The 20,440-nt window shown below is 41.0% G+C and overlaps 1 protein-coding gene across 1 annotated transcript in view; it reads right to left on the bottom strand.

Annotated features, from left to right (window-relative positions):
• The window catches only part of ACSS2 (acyl-CoA synthetase short chain family member 2), a 59,048-nt gene that overhangs the window by 11,753 nt on the left and 26,855 nt on the right, over nt 1–20,440 (bottom strand). The window contains exons 3-7 of the mRNA XM_084888557.1: nt 4,521–4,612; nt 4,209–4,312; nt 3,659–3,731; nt 2,687–2,762; nt 2,413–2,527 (exon numbers count right to left, since the gene is read on the bottom strand). Of these exons, the coding sequence (XP_084744683.1) occupies nt 2,413–2,527; nt 2,687–2,762; nt 3,659–3,731; nt 4,209–4,312; nt 4,521–4,612 (460 nt within the window). The remainder of the gene's footprint in view (nt 1–2,412; nt 2,528–2,686; nt 2,763–3,658; nt 3,732–4,208; nt 4,313–4,520; nt 4,613–20,440) is intronic.

Here is a 20,440-nt window from a genome sequence, read left to right as displayed (position 1 = left end):
GAGCTGATAATCTGCACCAGGATGTAGGGTGAGTTCAATTAGTGCTGCAGATATTAAAGATAGTTGCCATAGGCACACACCTAAAACATAGGCTCTGTTTTAGGTGTGTGCCTATAAGGGGCCCAGAGCTTTGAACCAGGAAAAAGTTTGAATTTTCTGCAATACAAATTGAGGAGTTAGTTGGCCTTTGAACTTGGGCCAGGGTAGTTTCAGGGAGGGAAGCTGCCAGGTGTGAGAGAAACATGAGGAAGCTTGAAGGTGACACAGTTGAGGAGGGCACATACAAATTGTGCAGGCCCTCCCTTGAAGGGGGTTGGAGCTCTGCCAGGAATTCTGCAGTTTTGCAGTTCTCAGGCCAACAAACCTGGACTTTGTAAGCCCATTTTTATGGTCTTTGGTAACTGGTTGTCTTCACCTCCAAGAAACAAAAATCCAGGAGTCTGTGGCCTGATGGTTTCTGGTATTAAAAATTATAAGAGTTTATATCTTTTCTGGTTTCCCTCTTAGAAATGCCAGTGTATTTATTTTCAAAGCAATAAAAGCTAACATTTACAAAGTAGTTACTATGTCCTGAATACCTTTACTGATGGGGAAACTGAGGCAAGAGAGCTTATATAACTTGCCCAAGCTCCCATAACAGGTGATAGAACCAAGATTTGAACCCAAGTAGTCTGTCTCCAAAGCCTGTCTCCATACTCTAATCACCAAGTATGTTACCTTCTTCAAGAGAAAAAGTCTTACAGTAGGTCTCTGCCTGAGTGTTATTTTTTGTGTGTGTGTGGTGTTTGTTTGTTTCTTTGTTTGTTTTAATTCATTTCAGCGAGGAAGGGAGAGGGAGACAGAAACATCAATGATGAGAGAGAATTATTGATGGGCTGCCTCCTACATGACCCCTACTAGGTGCCCAGGCATGTGATGTATCCTGAACAGAAAGTGAACCAGGATCTCCTGGTTCAAAGGAAGATGTTCAACCTCTGAGCCACACTGGCAGGGCTCTGCCTGATGGGTCTCTACCATGCTAATAAGAATAGAGAAAAGGGGATTATCTTTACCATTAGCCTAAGAAGTTATAATCATAGCAGATTTAGAGTAAGATACCCTATGAGGATGGTAAAACTCAGAAGAATTGTGGGTTTTCTCCTTTGTTTTATTAAGGAAAGTTGTTTCCTTTTAAGCATGTACTATCATCTTTCCATTCCTTATGAGAGAACTGAACCCCAGAGAGCAGAGGAAACTTATTCAAGGTCATACGGCTAAAAATTGGTCTCTGGACTCAAACCCACTCTCTCTCCTCTATACTAATCTGCTTTTACTCCCTACTTAGGGATTTCCCTTCATAGAACTACCTACAATGTAACTTTTGTTCAATTTAGTATTTAATTACATCAGGATATATGTGCAATTTGTAAATCCCAAAGTAGTATATAAACAAATTTAGGAATCTTCTCTGCTGTCCTATAAAAAACTTAGGCTTTTACTTGTAATACATATCAAATTTCCAGGTTGATGGTGAAGTCCCAAGGTTAAGATCTATACCTCATCTACCTGCTTCTCCTCCTGTCTCTTTCTGGCTCCGCCCCAACTAAATGCACAGTATAAACTTTCTGACAGGTTACTTGGTCCTTTCTCCCACAAAAGGCCTGAGCAGCAGGAGAAAAATGAGTTGATGTTGTTACTTTCCTGAGATCCATGCTCTATGTCAGTTCAGAGAGGTAGCAATAGACATTTCATTTTACAACACTTCCAGGTGACTTAAATATCAAATGACCCAGGGATATGAGAAAAGGGTTAGGTCTGGCAGACACCTCAATGGGGCAAACAGGCAAAAAGCATTCGACATACAGACAAGCACGCAGGAAAGCAGTGCCCAAGGCAGTGCATGGGTGGATACCTGGGGCCAGATGCACTTGGGTTTTTCGTTCAGCTTACCCTGTTAAGAGCCCATGGAAAGCAGTGAGCAGGGTATAGAGAAGTGAGAGAAAAGGCTTTCAGACGATTGCCTCCTCTTCTAATGAGAGCCATATCTTGAGACGCAGATCTTGATCCTTCCATAGTGGGACCCCACAGGAACCCAACCCAAGCCATAGACTTGTAATCACGATAATTATATTTAGTCACCCAAGTCAGCCCATTTCTAACCCAAGTCCAAGCCCTGAGGATCCCTCATGCCATCCAGCATGGAAGTCTCCCTCACAATATCTCATGCTAAGGTCCCAAATTGCAAAGGGCTCCCTAACTACTTTCAAGTTCAAAGTCCTCGGCTCCCAACTAGCCCTGCCAAGGATGCATTTCTAGGATGGCTCTCAGATACAAGCATTATAATGAGGAAGCAAAGGAGGACATCAAGAACTTCATGGGCAGGAAAAGGGAGCCATTGGAGTCCATGAGAGGGCATAGCAATACCAAACTCACCTGCACATCCGGACATGGCCTCTTAATTGGCGGGGGCTGACTGAGAGAGTCACCTGTTCCCAGCTCTGACCTCCTCAGGTGCTTAACCACAATGCAGCATCTCACAGGGAAACCCCTGGAGAAAAGAAAAGCCTGAAGTGGTAGAATGGTAGGCTCAAAAGAGAATTTGGTAGGGCCCGCCCATGTCCATCAGGGTAGGAGAGACAAAGGAAACATAGCCCTGGGGAAAATCCAAATTGACCAAAGCAATAGCCAGCTGGCCAAACACACTTACTTCTCCCGACACTTCTCCAGGGCCTCATCAGCCAGATCCTTCAGTTTCACAAGTTTTTCCCCTCTGTAGAAGGCATCTTGGGGAGCAACAGACATTCCAGGCCTTAGGAAGGCACCACACTACTCACCCCTTCCCCATAGTGAGCACAATGTTCACAGAGTCCTTCCTGAGTGGCCTTTTAACTCTGGTTCTTCCAGCTGATTTGAGCTGACAGAGGGTTGGCTGAGGTAGAACCAAGAGCTAAAGAGTAGGCAGTCCCTCCCACCCACATCAAGCACGTAAAACTCGCAGCCCACAACGAATACTTTTGTGACCCAGCCAATATAATGTTTTTGTATGTAAGAAACATTTTAATAAAAATTTCATAACTTAATTTTTATAATATCCAGTTATACATAATTATTAATAACAAACTATAATGTTCACTAATGACTGGTTACTATAATCATATTGTATTCATTTCCCTTACATGCCTTACACACACACACCATTTCTCTCTACTAATACTAGCAGCAAATATTATAGCAGCTGATTGCCACATAATTAGTCTTTGACTGACTTGTTTGGTGTGCGCAACAGGAAATATTTTGCTTTCAGAGGACAGAAAAATAGGTTTATTTGCATTACTCTTATTAATTTGTGCTGTTATTCAGTGTCTGGTATGTAAGTTAATGTTCAAGAAAAAGTATTATTTTTTATTAAAATGTTCTATTATTTTATGTTAACGATGACTCATTTATTTCATCCCTTTGTATTCAGCATGTCTCTATCAAAATAAACCTACGTTTCTATGAAAATTGAAGCTTTTATTTTTTAGGGGGCCCACATAAACTTAAATCTTGTTTATTTGGCCTGTGTGAGCCTTTGAATTTGACATGCTTGCTCTACGTTGAGCAGTCCAAAACTCAACTAGCTGATTAGAACAATGACTTGGGGTATAGGGCTTCTGGAGAAGGGGTGAAAATTAGTCACCTGCAGTGATGAGAAGGCTGCAACTGGAATCCAGGATCCGCTCACATAGAGACTCTGCAGAAAAGCCTGCAAACTAGGGAAGGGAAGAAATACTGAGGGAGAGGGGGACCCAGGGATAAGTGAACAAGGAAAGGAGTCATTCATAAAAATTTTAGAGTCCTGACACAAAACTCTTGGGAGGGAGGGTATGTATGGGGGAGAGGCCCAATGTTAAAATATGTACACAGATAATAATTTAAAAAAAAAAACTAAAAAAAAACAAAACTTTAGAGTCCTGACACAAAACTCTGGGGAGGGAGGTTATGTATGGGGGGGGGGGGGGGACCCAATGTTAAAATATGTACACAGATAATAATTTTTAAAAAAATTTAAAATACCCCAAACTTTAGAGTCCTAAGTCAGGATCCTAGAAGAAATTGTATAACTGATATGGAAACTATAACAAAAACAAATTTAACTCCTTAGTCTGGTTCTTAAGATCCTCCATCATCCAGGCCCAACCTACAGAGCCCATCCCCAACCAGGCCCCCTTTCCAGCACAAATTCCTACCACAATGGAGTGGAGAGCTCCAATGCGAGCACATGCCAGCATTGCTACCACAAGCTTTGGTATCATGGGCATGTAGATGGCCACTCGGTCACCCTTCTGAATGCCTGCAGGAAAAGGACAAAGACCATGGACCATGGACCTTTCTTGCTGCTACTCACTCCCTCTCATCCAGCCACCACTACCACCACCACCCCAGATGACTTCTTCTATTTCCATTACCAGATTCCTCCCATCCCTTTATCTACTTCCCCTAAGTCCTCAAATACCCCAAGGCCAAGCCCTCTACTCCCTTCCCCCCACCTTCCCACTCACCCTGTTTTCGGAGAACATTGCTGAACTGACACACTTGGACCAGAAGTTCATGATATGTGATTTGGGTAGTCTCCTCTGGCTCATTGCCCTCCCTGAGATAAATCAGAAAGAACCAGTCATTAGGGAGTATATTCTCTTTCGCAAACAAAAAATAGAAACATTAAATTCATTCAGTAACACCTAGCCTGTGAATGTCCTATGAGGGTGAGCCATCTACAATTTTACCTTGAACTGACTGGTCAGATAGTTTGCCCTTTCAAAGTATACTTTATACACAAGCTGTGTCATTCGAAAAATGTATTGTTAATCTCTCAGCCTTATTTGATAAAATGGGATGATGGTCCTTTATCTTCTATCCTAGGGATGTATTAATGAGAAATTATATCACAGATGTAAAGTGGGGTCTCCAGATCACTTGCACCCAAGTCACCTAGGGAAACGTGTTAAAATGTAGATTCCTGAGCCCCTACTGAAACCTAATGAATCAGAATCACTGGATTCAATAATCTACTTCTTCATTACAAGCTGTTATAAAGAATCATTAGGTGATAGTGATATAAATTTAAAGTTTGAGAATCACCAGTTTCTATCAGCTGATTTCCTCAGCCTCGCCTCCCAGTCCTCCCTGGGCTTCACCAGGTTTTCTTTGATATTGCTTCATTTGTTCGCTTATTCAATAACTACTATGTACTATATACATGTATAGACATAAGGCACTGATGAACAAGAGAAGCAAGATCCCTGACAACATGGAGCTTATATTCCAATGATAATGGAAGAAATACACAAGTAGCCCTCACCAGTTTGGCTCAGTGGATAGAGCGTAAGCCTGCAGACTCAAGGGTCCCAGGTTTGATTCCGGTCAAGGGCATGTACTTTGGTTGCGGGCACATCCCCAGTAGGGGGTGTGCAGGAGGCAGCTGATTGATGTTTCTAACTCTCTATCCCTCTCCATAAAAAAAATCAATAAAATATATATATATTTTAAAAAGAAATACATAAGTAACAAATACAACCAAGATAATTTCAGATTATGATAACCATTACTTGAGAAGAAATACTTTTTTAAAAGATATTTAAGAGCCGAAACCGGTTTGGCTCAATGGATAGAGTGTCAGCCTGTGGACTGAAAGGTCCCAGGTTCAATTCTGGTCAAGGGCATGTACCTTGGTTGCGGGCACATCCCCAGTAGGGTGTGTGCAGAAGGCAGCTAATCGATGTTTCTCTCTCATCGATGTTTCTAGCTCTCTATCCCTCTTCCTTCCTCTCTGTAAAAATTCAATAAAATATTTTTTAAAAAATAAATAAAAGACATTTAAAGAACTTTCATGATTATATGTGAATATTTAGCTCTAAGAATATTCCTCCTCAGTGGTTTTTCTTTTTTTAAATATATTTTATTGATTTTTTACAGAGAGGAAGGGAGAGAGACAGAGAGTTAGAAACATCAATCAGCTGCCTCCTGCACACCCCCCACTGGGATGTGCCCGAAACCAAGGCACATGCCCTTGACCGGAATCAAACCTGGGACCTCCCAGTCCGTAGGCCGATGCTCTATCTGCTGAGCCAAACCGGCCTCGGCTGGTTTTTCTTTTTCAATTTTACTTTTTAAGTAAGTAATAAATGCAAATGTTACTGCATAAAAAGATATATGATGAGAAATTCCCTCCCCCAACCCCTAATCACCCTGCCTACTAGCAACCACTGTTATCCTATGTTGTATAAGTTTCCAGAAATAGTCAATATGCAGACAAGGCCATTCCTTGTAGGATGGAAAGTATAGATAGAGAAACTGAATTAATGTGGCATGACCAAGATAATCACTTTGGAAGAAGTCTACACTTTTAGCATCTTTCATAGTCCTTGGGATATCACTGAAGATGGAAATTTTAAAAGTTTAAAAAACTGAATTTTAATGCTGTTCAAAAGTACTCTCTAGATCCCAACTACGCACAGTTTGGGTAGAAGTGGGAAAGAGCTACTATAACCACAGGGCAGGCCTATCAGACAAACATAAAAGCCTTATACTAGAAGCTCAGTGCACGAAATTCGTGCATGGCGGGGAAGGGGGGTCCCTCAGCCCAGCCTGCACCCTCTCCAATCTGGGACCCCTCAGGGGGTGTCCGACTGCCAGTTTGGGCCCGATCCTTCTCATAATCTGGGTCTTCCTGCTCTAAACCACTAGCCTGCCTGATTGTCCCTAACCACTTCTGCCTGCCAGCCTGATCACTCCCTAACTGCGCCCCTGCCGGCCTGATAGACACTTAACTTCTCTCCTGCTAACCCAATCACCCCCAACTGCCATCCCCTGCTGGCCATCTTGTGATGACATGGGGGTGGCATCTTGTGATGATGTGAGGGTGTAAGGGTCAATTTGCATATCACCTCTTTATTATATAGGATTGTTACTGTTTTTTATACAATGGTAGCATACAGTACACACTATTCTGAGTCTTGTTTTTATGAGTACACTATAAATCCAATAAATCTTAAGTATAGAGCTCAATAATCTTGCTTTTTGAAAAACTTAATTTACATTGATATCAAGACTTATTGTGCTGTTTCATTTTCTTTGTCATCTGCATAATATTCTATTTTTTAAATAAATCTTTATTGTTCAGATTATTACAATTGTTCCTTTTCCCCCCATAGCTCCCCTCCATCTGATTCGTGCCCCCCATGCCCTTACCCCCGCCACTGTCCTCATCCATAAGTGTATAATTTTTGTCCAATCTCTTCCTGCACCCCTCATGCCCCTTTCCCCCCCGAAAATGGTCATTCCACCACCTTTCTATGCCCCTAATTCTATTATATTCACCAGTTTATTCTGTTCATCAGATTTTTTATTCACTTGATTTTTAGATTCACTTATTAATAGATATGTATTTGTCGTTCATAATTTTTATTTTTACCTTTTTCTTCTTCGTCCTCTTTTAAAAATATATATATTTTATTGATATTTTACAGAGAGGAAGAGAGAGGGATAGAGAGTTAGAAACATCGATGAGAGAGAATCACCGATCAGTTGCCTCTTGCACACCCCCTACTGGGAATCTGCCCACAACCAAGGTACATGCCCTTGACCGGAATCGAACCTGGGACATTTCAGTCCGCAGGCCAACGCTCTATCCACTGAGCCAAACCGGTTTCGGCTCTTCATCCTCTTCTTAAAGAATACCTTTCAGCATTTCATATGATACCGGTTTGGTGGTGATGAACTCCTTTAGCTTTTTCTTGTCTGTGAAGCTCTTTATCTGACCTTCAGTTCTGAATGATAACTTTGCTGGGTAGAGTAATCTTGGTTGTAGGTTTTTGCTGTTCATTACTTTGAATATTTCTTGTCACTCTCTTCTGGCCTGCATAGTTTTTGTTGAGAAATCTGCTGACAGTAGTATGGATGCTCCCTTATAGGTAACTAACTGTTTTTCTCTTGCTGCTTTCAAGATTCTCTGTCTTTTGTCCTTGACATTTTAATTATGATGTGTCTTGGTGTGATCCTCTTTGGGTTTCTTTGTTTAGGGTTCTGTACGCTTCCTGGACTTGTAAGTCTATTTCTTTCACCAGGTGGGCGGAAGTTTTCTGTCATTATTTCTTCAAATAGGTTTTCAGTATCTTTCTCTCTCTCTTCTTCTGGCACCCCCATAATTTGGATGTTGGTATGCTTGAAGCTGTCCCAGAGGCTCCTTATACTATCTTCATATTTTTTTAAATTCTTTTTTCTTTTTGTTTTTCTGATTGGTTATTTTTTGCTTCCTATTTCAAATCTTTGGTTTGATTCTTGGGGTCCTCTAGTATACTGTTGTATTTCTATATATTATTCTTTATTTCAGACAGTGTATGTTTAATTTATGACTGGTCCTTTTTTTTTTTTTTTTTTGGCATTCTCATTAAGATCCTTGAGGGTCTCACTATGTTCCTCAGAGGTCTCACTAAATTTCTAGGCAGTTTCTAGAAGATTCTTAAGTAACCTTTTAACTGTGGTTTTGAACTCTATATCCAGTAGTTTGCTTTCCTCCATTTATTTCATTCGTGGCATGTTTCTTTGTCTCCACATTTTGGCTGATTCCCTGTGTTGATGGAGTGGCTTTGTGTGGTAGGTGACCTATTGGGCACAGTGGCTCAGCCTCCCCAATTACCTGAGGTGGACACTCTTGGTGCACCTCTTTGTAGACTGTATGCACAGTCTTGTTGTAGTTGAGCCTTGATTGCCATTAGTACACTGGGAGGAATTGATCTCCAGGCCAATTGGCTGTGAAGATCAGCTGTGTCTATAATGGAAGAACTGCTGTGCTGGAGACACTCTTATGGGGCATGACTTGCTTTAGTGGAGCTTTGGTACTCACTGAGTCTGCCTCTTGAGTGTGTCGCTTATGGATGTGAAGAGTTGAAATCTGGTGTTGTCTCACACTGACCACTGGGTATACTGGCTCCTAAATCTTCAAGGAGGTGCAAGTCAGCCTCTGTCTTAGGCCACCCAGCAGGAACTACAGCGAGATCTTAACATTTCTCCTCTTTGTTTGGGGTTTGGAAGTTTTAGAGCTGTCTGACCCAGCTGCAAATTTGTTAGGTTAAGCTGCAAAAGGGAAGGCCATTCATATGCAAAAGCCCGCTGCACACAACTCAGGGTGGGTTTGTAAATTGGACAGGGCGGGGTCTCACGGAATCACTAGGGTGTGGCAAACAGTGATGGCTGCCAGTCAGCTTTCTCTGCATCTCTGCATTTCCATAACCCACGGTCCCACATCCCAGTGCAATAAACAGTGATTCCTGCGTGCACCTCCGCGATAAAGCCACTCTCACTTTCTGACCCAATGCCAGACAGTCCAGTTTCTCCCCGTAGGAGTCTGGGTCCCCAGAGTCTTGCTGGAAACTGGAGTTCAGAGCAGTCAGAGCTTGTGTCTCCCTCCCACTTAAAAAATACAACGCATACAGTTGCCAGCCCTCTCCACACGTGCCTCTGTACCTCTGCTTTTCAACAGCTCTGCAGGTCCTATACAGTCTCAATGCGCTTTTTTTCTTTCCTTCTAGTTGTAGAACTTACACTCAGCCGCTTTCCCGTGGTTCTGGGTGATAGTCATTTTGTCCTTTAGTTGTAGTTTTGGTGTGATTGTGAAAGGCAGCATGTATAGGTGTATATCTTACACTGCCATCTTGGTTTCTCTGTTTGTATGTACCATAATATTCTACTGTTTGTATGTGCCATAATTTAACAAATAAATTCTTCAATCAGTATCTTTATTAATATGTTATTTTATTCACTTACAAATATATCTGTAAGGTGAATTACTAGAAGTAAAATTGTTGGGTAAAAGGATATGTGCATTTTACTTTAAATATATTTTATTGATTTTTTACAGAGAGAAAGGGAGAGGGATAGAAAATCAGAAACATCAATGGGAGAGAAACATCAATCAGCTGCCCCCTGCACACCTCCTACTGGGGATGTGCCCGCAACTAAGGTTCATGCCCTTGACCAGAATCAAACCCCGGACACCTTAGTCCACAGGCTGATGCTCCACCCACTGAGCCTAACCAGTTAGACCTATGTGCATTTTAAATATTGATAAACATTAGAGGATGATACTCTAAATAAGATGGTTAAGGAAGACCTCTCCCCGAGGAGGTGATATTTGATCTAAGACCTAAGTAATGAGAAGTAGGCAACTATGTGAATTATTGGGAAGAGTACCCAGGCAGAGAGAACACTGAAATTTGGAAAGGCACTGAGGTGGTAAAGAGCTTGGCCATTTCAGAGAACAGAAAGAAGCCAGTTTAGCTGAAGTATAGGGAACAAGGAGGGTAAGAATGAGAAGACAGCAGCCAGATCATGCAGGGCCTCGTAGGCAATGGTAAGAAGTTTGAATTTTATTCTAAGTGGGTTTCTCTTGGCTTCCCTTAAACACACACAAAGGCCCACCTCCACACTTTTGATCATACCATTGTCCCTGCTCAGAATACCTTCCCTCCTCCTTCAGGCACCAGCACCACATCGCTCTCCCTAAATACTATGCTACCCAGAGTACTTATGAAGAAGGTAACTGAAACCCAGAGAGATATAATAGCTTGGCCAAGGTCACACAATCATAAATGGCAGAGCCAAGAATAGATCCTCAGATCTTCTGATTTCAAGACCAGACTCTTTCCCCTCATAGTGTAAAGGAGAGGGGCTAGCAGAGAAGCCAGACCTTTAGAGGTTACACACAAGATTATTAGCCTCTTTCCACTTCCTGGCTTAATGAGTAAGTTACTCTCCTTTCCTTGGCTTAGCCCCCCCTAGGGCTGAGAGGAGCCAGGCAGAGAGAGCTTTCTAATATGGGAAGAAACAAGGAGAGAGAAAGCTGGCAAATGGCCCTGAATTCCAAAGACAAAAAAGACATTTCCTTAACTGGCCCACTGACGTGCCTTAGGAACTTCAGAACATCTCCAGTTAAGGCTAAATGCAGAATATACTACATACCCATACACACATGTTTCCACATGCATACCAATATACCAGCTCACTGTGTACACTGAAATTCATAATATTACATGTAACATACAAAATATTATAGGCATAAAAGCTGCCCATTTACATACATAGGTACAAATAAGCATAAATATATGGACCCAGGAGTCAAACATGGGACCTTTTGCAAGTACACATACCACATTTATAAACCCACCTATGTGCACAGCTTGCCCCTCCAGAAACTATCAAATCATTTTTTTTTTCATGGAACTTCCCATTATTTGAAGTTATCTCATGTATTTTACTTACTTGTACTGTATATTATCTGTGTCTTTCACTAGACTATAAACTCCATTACAACAGAGACCTTGTCTGTCTTGCTCATTGCTAACTCCTAGCACCTAAAATAGAGCCTGGTACATAGAAAATACACAGGAATAGATAAGCACAAACCTATACAAGAACAGCTTATTTGAGCCCACTTCTAATTACACACACACATACACACACACACCAGTGTACATTCATCTCCCTGGCTCTGGACTCAAGTTATACATTATTAATATAGGCACCTTACTCCTTCCAGTGTCTTCTTTCTCTGATATACATACGGGGCTGGGCTCCCCGGCTGTTTGGGAGGGGGAAGGTACAGAGTATTGACATACTGCAAGACCTCAAGCCCTCTAAGATGTTAGAATTTTTCAAAGAACATCCAATTTAGTCTCCTAACTGGAAAGAGATCCAAGAGGCACTTTTTGTGCTCGAGGTCACATGGTAGATTGAGGCAGAATAGGCACCAGGACTCAGGGTCCAGTCCTCTTTCCTCTATATTGGGAGTTGCAAACTCAAAAATCAACAGGATCCAGGCAGGTGACATAAATGAGTGAAGTGGACCATATAAAAAAATCTTGATAGCAACAAGAAATAGTTAACTTTCCTTTTCTTTTCATTCATTTTTAAAAAGAATAATTTATTGATTTTTAGGAAAGGAGAAAAGAGAAACATTGGCTGCCTCCTGCACTCCCCCTACTGGATTGAACCTACAACCGGGGCATGTGCCCTCACTGGAAATTGATTGATGCCCAACGAACTGAGCCACACCTGCCAGGGCTCCTCTTAACTCTTCTATAGGAAAACAGCAATGCATGTGAAATGACACAGTCTAAATTTTTTGAGAGGAGAAGGGAACTAAGACTAGAAAAAGGAGAAATTTAAGTACATAAACTTAGCTCCTATCAACTTTTACACTTCAGGTATAAAAGCTCAATTTTGCTTCCCTGCCCCCCCCCCCCCCCCCCCCCCAGTCTTTAAGGGAGGCCTGGAATCTGTTTCTGAAATTTTAAGTGTTGAAAACTAAATTTTAAAAGTTTAAAGCACTGTGGTCAAACAAAACTATTAATAGGATTTAGCTGGTGGGCTGCCAGTTGGGAACCCTTGCTATAGACCAAACTAACTTCCCCTTTACCTGAAGGCTATATGGTATGGGACAATCCAAGGTATACAGTTATCTCATCTTCATACTCCAGGGATATTTCTCTACCTAACTTACCCTTCCACTCTCCAAATTTACTTTAATCCATTTTAATTCAAAATATATTTAGAATTAGGATTACTTCTCTTCATAAATATTTCTACCATCCTAGACCAAAATCACCATTAGGTAAGTCAGATCAAGTCACTCCTCTACTCAAAATGCTCAGATATCTTCCCATACCATTTTGAGTAAAACTAACAATTGCCAACTAGTTCCTATATGATCTAATCTAGCGGTCACCAACCTTTTGGATCTCACAGACCACCAGTAAACCCTCATTACCTCTCTGTCCTTACATATACTCCCATTCTCTCTTCCTCTCCCTGTCAATCTGCTCCAGCCACATGGTCTCCTGTTTGGCAGAAACACTAAGCACACTTAACCTCGGAACTTTTGCCCTCTATTTGGAGCATTCTTCCCCCAGATAGCCACATGATTTATTCCCTATTTTTGAGCTATTGCTCAAATGTTGGCTTCTCAGTGAGGTCATCCTTGAACACTTCATATAAAAAAGTATTCCTTGTCCCCAACTCTCACAAGCCCAGATGTTCCAAATTAACATGTTTCATGAAGCCTTCCCTATGTTCTCTTTTTCCGCACCCACCCCAAAGCTGATACAGTTCTTTCTTCTTCCCAAGGCCCTTTATCTCACTTTCCTGGTGATCTATCAGTTCTACCTTGTATTACATTTACTGAGGCTTTATCTTTCCCATTATACACTGGGCTTTCCCACAGTAGGGATCATCATGTCTTCTTATACTCTGCTTCCTCCAAGTGCAGTTTGCACAATAAGTATTTAAAGTTCATAGTCAAATGATTGAAAATTGATAATTTATTAATGACAGAAGACTAGGACTCCCCCTCTCTATATGAGAGGGATAGTCACTGGATTGGAAATTTTAGTTCCCTAGACTAACAGAAAAGTTAAGCACAGGATAGAAGGAAAGAATCGAGGAAAAAATATGCAGAGAAAACAGTCCTTCACAGAAGCTTTGGGGGCAGTATCTAACTGGTAAGATATACCTGTCAGAGGAGAAACACCCAGATGAGAAGAGGAGTCAAACTTGTTCACTTGTTTGTGTAAATGATACACATTTATTCCTACCATCATATGTCTCTTGCTAGCCTTATCCAAAACAAGTTTGACTCCTCTTCTCATCTGGGTGTTTCTCCTCTGAAAGGTATATCTTACCAGTTAGATACTGCCCTCAAAGCTTCTGTGAAGGACTGTTTTCTCTGCATATTTTTTCCTCGACTCTTTCCTTCTATTAGACTGAGCTGTTTAGCATGAATAAGAGAGGATATTGAGAAACATAATAAGTCTCAATTATCTTTATATCTGTTGCCTCACCCTATTTCAAGTCACCCTCATCTTTAAAAAATATATATATATATATATATATATATATATATATATATATATATATATATATATATATTATTTCAGAGAGAGAGAGGGAGAGATAAAAACATCAATGATGAGCCATGACTGGTTTTGCTCAGTGGATAGAGCGTTGGCCTGCAGACTCAAGGGTCCCAGGTTCCATGTACCTTGGTTGCAGGCCCATCCCCAGTAGGGGGTGTGAAGGAGGCAGCTGATTGATGTTTCTCACTCTGTCCCTCTCCCCTCCTCTCTGTAAAAATCAATAAAATATATATATTTTTAAAAACCATCAATGATGAGAAAGAATCATTGATCAGCTGCCTCCTGCACGCTCCCTCCCCCCCCCCCCCCCGCCCCCGGGGATCGAGCCCACATCGTGGGCATGAGCCCTTAATCGGATAGAACCCAGCACCCTTCAGTCTGCAGGCCGACGCTCTATCCACTGAGCAAAACCAGCCAGGGTACCCTCACCTTTTGCCTAGATAATCACAATGCCCCAAACTGGTCTCCCATTTCACTCTTACTCCCTCTTCCAATCCATATATCATCCAGAATGGTTTATAAAATAAATAAAACAAACTACATCACCTCTTGCTTAAAATCCTATGGCTTCCATTACATATGGAAGAAAAATCTAAACTTTTACTATGCCTTGTATCCCTCCAATTCATCTTCTGTCATTGTTCTATTCTGCTAAATAGGCTCTAAATACATTAGTCTTCCTATTGATAGAACACATCATATTCTTTTACTAGCTTTCCCCAACTCTTTGAGTGATTTGCTCTATCTCATATCCCAAATCTGTTTAAATGTCACCTCCCTTTTATTTGTTTGTTTTGGGTTTAGTTTATTTATTTTATTCTATTGTTTAAAGTATTACAAATAGTAGTACATGTCTCCTTTTTCCCCCCATTGACCTCCCTAATGAGGCTTTTCCCAACCACCATAAGGCCACCAGCCCTTCCTGTTATTCTTCATCACAAACCTCTGTTAATTCTCACCTGTGAATATTTTTTTCCATTGCTTTTCAAAGAGAATGGAAGGAAAGGAGTGGGGAATGGGGAAAGAAACATAGATGTGAGGGAGACACATGGACTGGTTACCTCCCACACATACTCTAACCCTGACCAGGAAGCGAACCTGAAACTCAGGTCTGTGCCATTGACCTGGAACCGAACTCAACCCTGCAGTGTGTGGGCTGATGCTCTAACCACTGAGAAATGCCAGCCAGGACATTCTGTTTTTTTTAAATAGAATTTTTCTCAAGCTATAATTTTTTTATTTACTTTTTTCCCCCTAATCGTTTGTCTCCCCTACAAGACAATAAGCTTTCTAAAGGCAGAGACCAAGTTGGTCTTGTTTACTACTGAATGCCTAGTGCATTGCAAAGAACCTTGTATATTCTCTAGTATATATAATAGAAGCTCAATAAATATTTGCTGAATAAATGAATGAACCTGAAGGATTATTATGGGAAAGAAGCAAAAGAGTGTTATGTAACTATAAATAGAAGATCTAAATCAAATAGGAGAGTTCAATATAAGAAAAGCCTTTCTGTCAGAGCAGTCCAATGATGGAAGATACTCCTTCAGGAGCTCACTAACTCTGGAGATAACATGTAGAATCTGGGATTTGCAGGAATACTAAAAAACAGACTTCATAATGTGGTTGGGACCACGCAAGACCAGTGTGTATTAATTTGTGGTCAGACAAATTAATAACACAAATTTCAAAGCCCAGCACCACATAGCTGCAGAACAGGATACCTACTAGATCATTCTCCGGGGAGTGGGGTCCTTGGAATTTCAATTTTTATAAGTAACACAAGTGATTCATATTTGCTGAAGTTTGAGACGACCTTTAAGACCCTTCCAACTTAGAGATTCTTTGATTCTGTAAAATAAAGAAATAATGTGTTCTATTGTATGATCCATAAATCACTGAACAAATGTGAGGCACTCAGATGTAAGTACATCCCAAGTCACTTTCCCTTTCACCAAGGGAGCAAAGAGTGGGAACAACATAACTTGACCAATTAGTAGCTTAATGTTCCCTCTGGGTACTCCTGTCAGTAGCCAGGAGAGGAGGGAGAAGAGGTTGGAGGAAGAAGTGGGAGAAAGCACACTCCAAAGATTTATCAATAGAAAGCCAGAGGAGGATGGCTGTGCTTTTGATGTCCACCATCCTTATTTACAGATGAGAAACCTAATGCACAGAAGGGAAGTAATGGCTTGGAGGTTACTTAGCGCATTAGTAGCAGCATTATTCTGAAGCACTGCTATCCAACATGGCAGCCACAAGCCACGTACAGCTATTGAACACTTGAAATGTAACAGAGGAACTTCATTTTTAATTTTAATTTTAATTATTTTAAATATTAAAAGTTCTAGACTCTAGATATCTCTAGGTCACGGCATTCTACTTCTAAATGACATGGGAGAAATGGAAGAAGCCCCTGGATCTGAGGTTCAGGCTATGGGACTCCTGCTTTGCAATGTGGGCTATTACTGTACCCTGTCCTTCTGCCAACTATTTTCAGGCCTTGATCCAGGGACTTTGTGCCTGTCACCCTTGGCCAAGGTGGTTTTGGTGCCAGTTGGATTCTGTACTTATTCTCTGTTGAGAAAGCAGACCTGGGCTAGTACAGAAGGGAAATCATATACTTTTCCCACTGCATTCATACCTATTCCAGGAGCGAAATCATATACAATACATTTATTCCTCCCATCCTATGCCCTTTGCTAGCCTTACCCAAAACAAGTGAGTAAAGGCAACCCTCTCAGATCCTTTATTATCACAGCATTTGGAATGCTGCCTAAAACAAAGTATGCCTGGAGCAGAAAAAGAAAGTGGGAAGAAAGCCAGGGATACCATGTACATACACACTAAAAATATTCATTACAATAGTTCTTTGTTATTTAGATAGGTAGCATAGTTTACATCCTTGTTTTCTAACTAGGATATTCTATTCCTGTGGGTACATGAGCTGGAAAAGTTTTAAGAGAATAAGGAACCAGATTCCCAAAATCCATATGTAATCTTTCCTAACATCAATCTGCCTTAGTTGGGTCTCCTTTCCCACTTTCTCTTTCACAAACACCCTTCTCCCAGTTTATAAAAAAATTCTCTCCGCCCTAACCGGTTTGGCTCAGTGTATAGAGTGTCGGCCTGCAGACTGAAGGGTCCCAGGTTCGATTCCAGCCCAGAGCATGTACCTTGGTTGTGGGTACATCTCCAGTAGGGGAAGTATAGGAGGCAGCTGACCAATGTTTCTAACTCTCTATCCCTCTCCCTTCCTCTGTAAAAAAAAGTCAATAAAATATATAGTTTTAAAAATCTGTCTCTTTTTCTCTCTTTTTCCCCAAACCTTATTATTCCTGTACAATGCTGAGTTACAAAATAGATAAATAAATAAATAACCTCCAAAGTGTCAAACAAAGGGATGATTTGAGAATGTATAACTGGACAGAGAAAGCCCCAAGAAGGCAAATCATAGAGCTTCTGTAAGAAATCAGCATTGAAAGAAGTGACATCTTGCCGAAACTGGTTTGGCTCAGTGGATAGAGCATCGGCCTGAGGACTGAAGGGTCCTGGGTTCGATTCCTGTCAAAGACATGTACTTTGGTTGCCGGCACTTCCCTAGTAGGGGGTGTGCAAGAAGCAGCTGGTCGATGATTCTCCCTCATCGATGTTTCTAACTCTTGATCCCTCTCTCTTCCTCTCTGTAAAAAATCAATAAAATATATTTTAAAAAAAGAAAGAAGTGACATCTTAATTCATTCAGGTGACATACTAGTGACAAGACAACTTGCCTTAATAGAATTATAATTCAGACATTAAATAGAATTCACAGGGTCACATATTTATTTTAACTGAGAAAGAAGTTATTTTCTAACAGAAAGTAAATCTGATTTGGTTGATTATATTGACAATAAGAACTGGTATGTAAATTAGGTTATATGGTGGACATTTTCTATAAATTATACGAGCTAAACTTGCAGTTCCAAGATTTTGAAAAAGATATATAAAATATAAAACACATTGCACATTGCAATTATTTAGCATTATGATAAAACAACCTTTGTGCACTGGGGGGAGAGGAGGGGCCGGAATCCCTCAGCATGCGACCCCTCAGGGGATGTCTGCCTGCTGGCTTAGGCCTGCTCTGGCAGGTAGACATCTCCCGAGGTGTCCTTAGCACTGCCACGGAGGTGAGAGAGATTCCCACCACTACGCTTGCCAACCATTAACCCAGCTTCTGGTTGAATGGTACTCCCCCTGTGGGAGCACAATGACCACCAGGGACAGTTCCTGCATCGAGCGTCAGCACCCTGGTGGTCAGTGCACGTCATAGTGATTGGTCATTCTGCAGTTCAGTCTATTTGCATGTTAGCCTTTTACTATATAGGATGTTTAAGAATAAAGTTTAAAATGTGTGAAGAATTACATAATTTATCAAAATTCTTTTCTAAAAATATATTTTTATTGATTTCAGAGAGGAAGGGAGAGGGAGAGAGAGAGAGAAACATCAATGAGAGAGAATCATTGATTGGCTGCCTCCTGCATGCCCCCTACTGGGGATCAGGTTCACAACCCGGGCATGTGCCCTTGACTGGAATTGAACTCAGGAGCCAAACCAGCTAGGGCCAGAAATTCTTTTAAGTGTAAAATGTTTAAAGTTTAAGGCTATTGATCCAAGCTAAGCACATGGGTGTTTGTAAGTCTTATCTCATAAGGATGTATCCAGCACAGAAGTTCTCCCAGTAAACACACAGCTGATCCTCACAGCCAATTGGCCTGGAGGTCAATTCCTCCCAGTGATACCAACAGCAATCAAGGCTTAACTACAACAAGACTGTGCACACAGCCCACAAAGGGGTGCAACAAGAGTGTCCACCTCAGCAGATTGGGGAGGCTGAGCCACTGGGCCCCATATGTCACCTACCACATAAAGCCACTCCATCAACTCAGGGAAGCAGCCAAAATGCAGAGACAAACAAACATGTCACAAATGAAAGAAATGGAGGGAAAAAAAATGACTGGATATAGAGATCAAAACCATGGTTATAAGGTTTTTTAAGAATTTTCTAGAAAAGGGCGATAAATTTAGTAAGACCCTTGAGGATATGAAAAATAACCAACTAGAAATTAAGCATACACTGACTGAAATAAAAAATAATATACAGAGATCCAACAGTAGACTAGAGGATCCCAAAAACCAAGTCAAAGATTTGAAATACAAAGAAGCAAAAATCACTCAACCAGAAAAGAAAAAAGAATAAAAAAAAATATGACGGTGATATAAGGAGCCTCTGGGACAATTTCGAGAGTACCAACATCCAAATTATGGGGGTGCCAGAAGAAAAGAGAGAGAAAGATACTGAAAACCTATTTGAAGAAATAATGACAGAAAACTTCCCCCCACCTGGTGAAAGAAATAGACTTATAAGTCCAAAAAGTGCAAGGAACCCCAAACAAAGGGAATCGAAAGAGGACCACACCAAGACACATCATAATTAAAATACCAAGGGCAAAAGACAAAGAGAGAATCTTTTAAAAATATATATATTTTATTGATTTTTTTATAGAGAGGAAGAGAGAAGGATAGAGAGTGAGAAACATTGATAAGAGAGAATCATCGATCAGCTGCCTCTTGCACACCCCTTACTGGGGATGTTCCCGCAACAAAGGTACATGCCCTTGACCGGAATCAAACCTGGGACCTTTCAGTCCGCAGGCTGATGCTCTATCTACTGAGGCAAACTGGTTTCGGCACAAAGAGAGAATCTTGAAAGCAGCAAGAGAAAAACAGTTAGTTACCTATAAGGCAGCATCCATACTACTGTCAGCGGATTTCTCAACAGAAACTATGCAGGCCAGAAGGAAGTGACAAGAAATATTCAAACTGATGAACAGCAAGAACCTACAATCAAGATTACTCTACCCAGAAAAGCTATCATTCAGAATTTATGGTCAGATAAAGAGCTTCACAGATAAGAAGAAGCTAAAGGAGTTCATCACCACCAAACCAGTATTATATGAAATGCTGAAAGGTATTCTTTAAGAAGAGGAAGGTGGGGGGTGAGGGGGGGGGGCAATGGTAAGATATGTACACATATACCTTAATAAAAAATGAAAAGAAAAAAAAAGAAGAGGAAGAAGAAGAAAAAGGTAAAGACAGAAATTATGAACAATGAATACATATCAACAAGTGAATCTAAAAATTAAGTGAATAAAATTCAAGTGGCCGAGACCGGTTTGGCTCAATGGATAGAGCGTCGGCTTGGGGATTTAAGTGTCCCAGGTTCGATTCTGGTCAAGGGCATGTACCTTGGTTGCGGGCATATCCCCAGTAGGGGGTGTGCAAGAGGCAGCTGATCGATGACTCTCTCTCATCGATGTTTCTAACTCTCTATCCCTCTCCCTTCCTCTCTGTACAAAATCAATAAAATATATTTTTTTAAAAATCAAGTGAACAGAATAAAATAGTGAATATAATAGAATCAGGGGCATAGAAAGGGAGTGGACTGACAATTCTCAGAGGGAAAGAGGTG

Source organism: Pipistrellus hanaki, assembly GCF_964339955.1.
Source record: "Pipistrellus hanaki genome assembly, chromosome: 6".
Taxonomy (NCBI): Eukaryota; Metazoa; Chordata; class Mammalia; order Chiroptera; family Vespertilionidae; genus Pipistrellus; species Pipistrellus hanaki.
The sequence above is the reverse complement of the archived record's forward strand: the minus strand, read 5'-3'. Positions and strand labels throughout refer to the sequence as shown.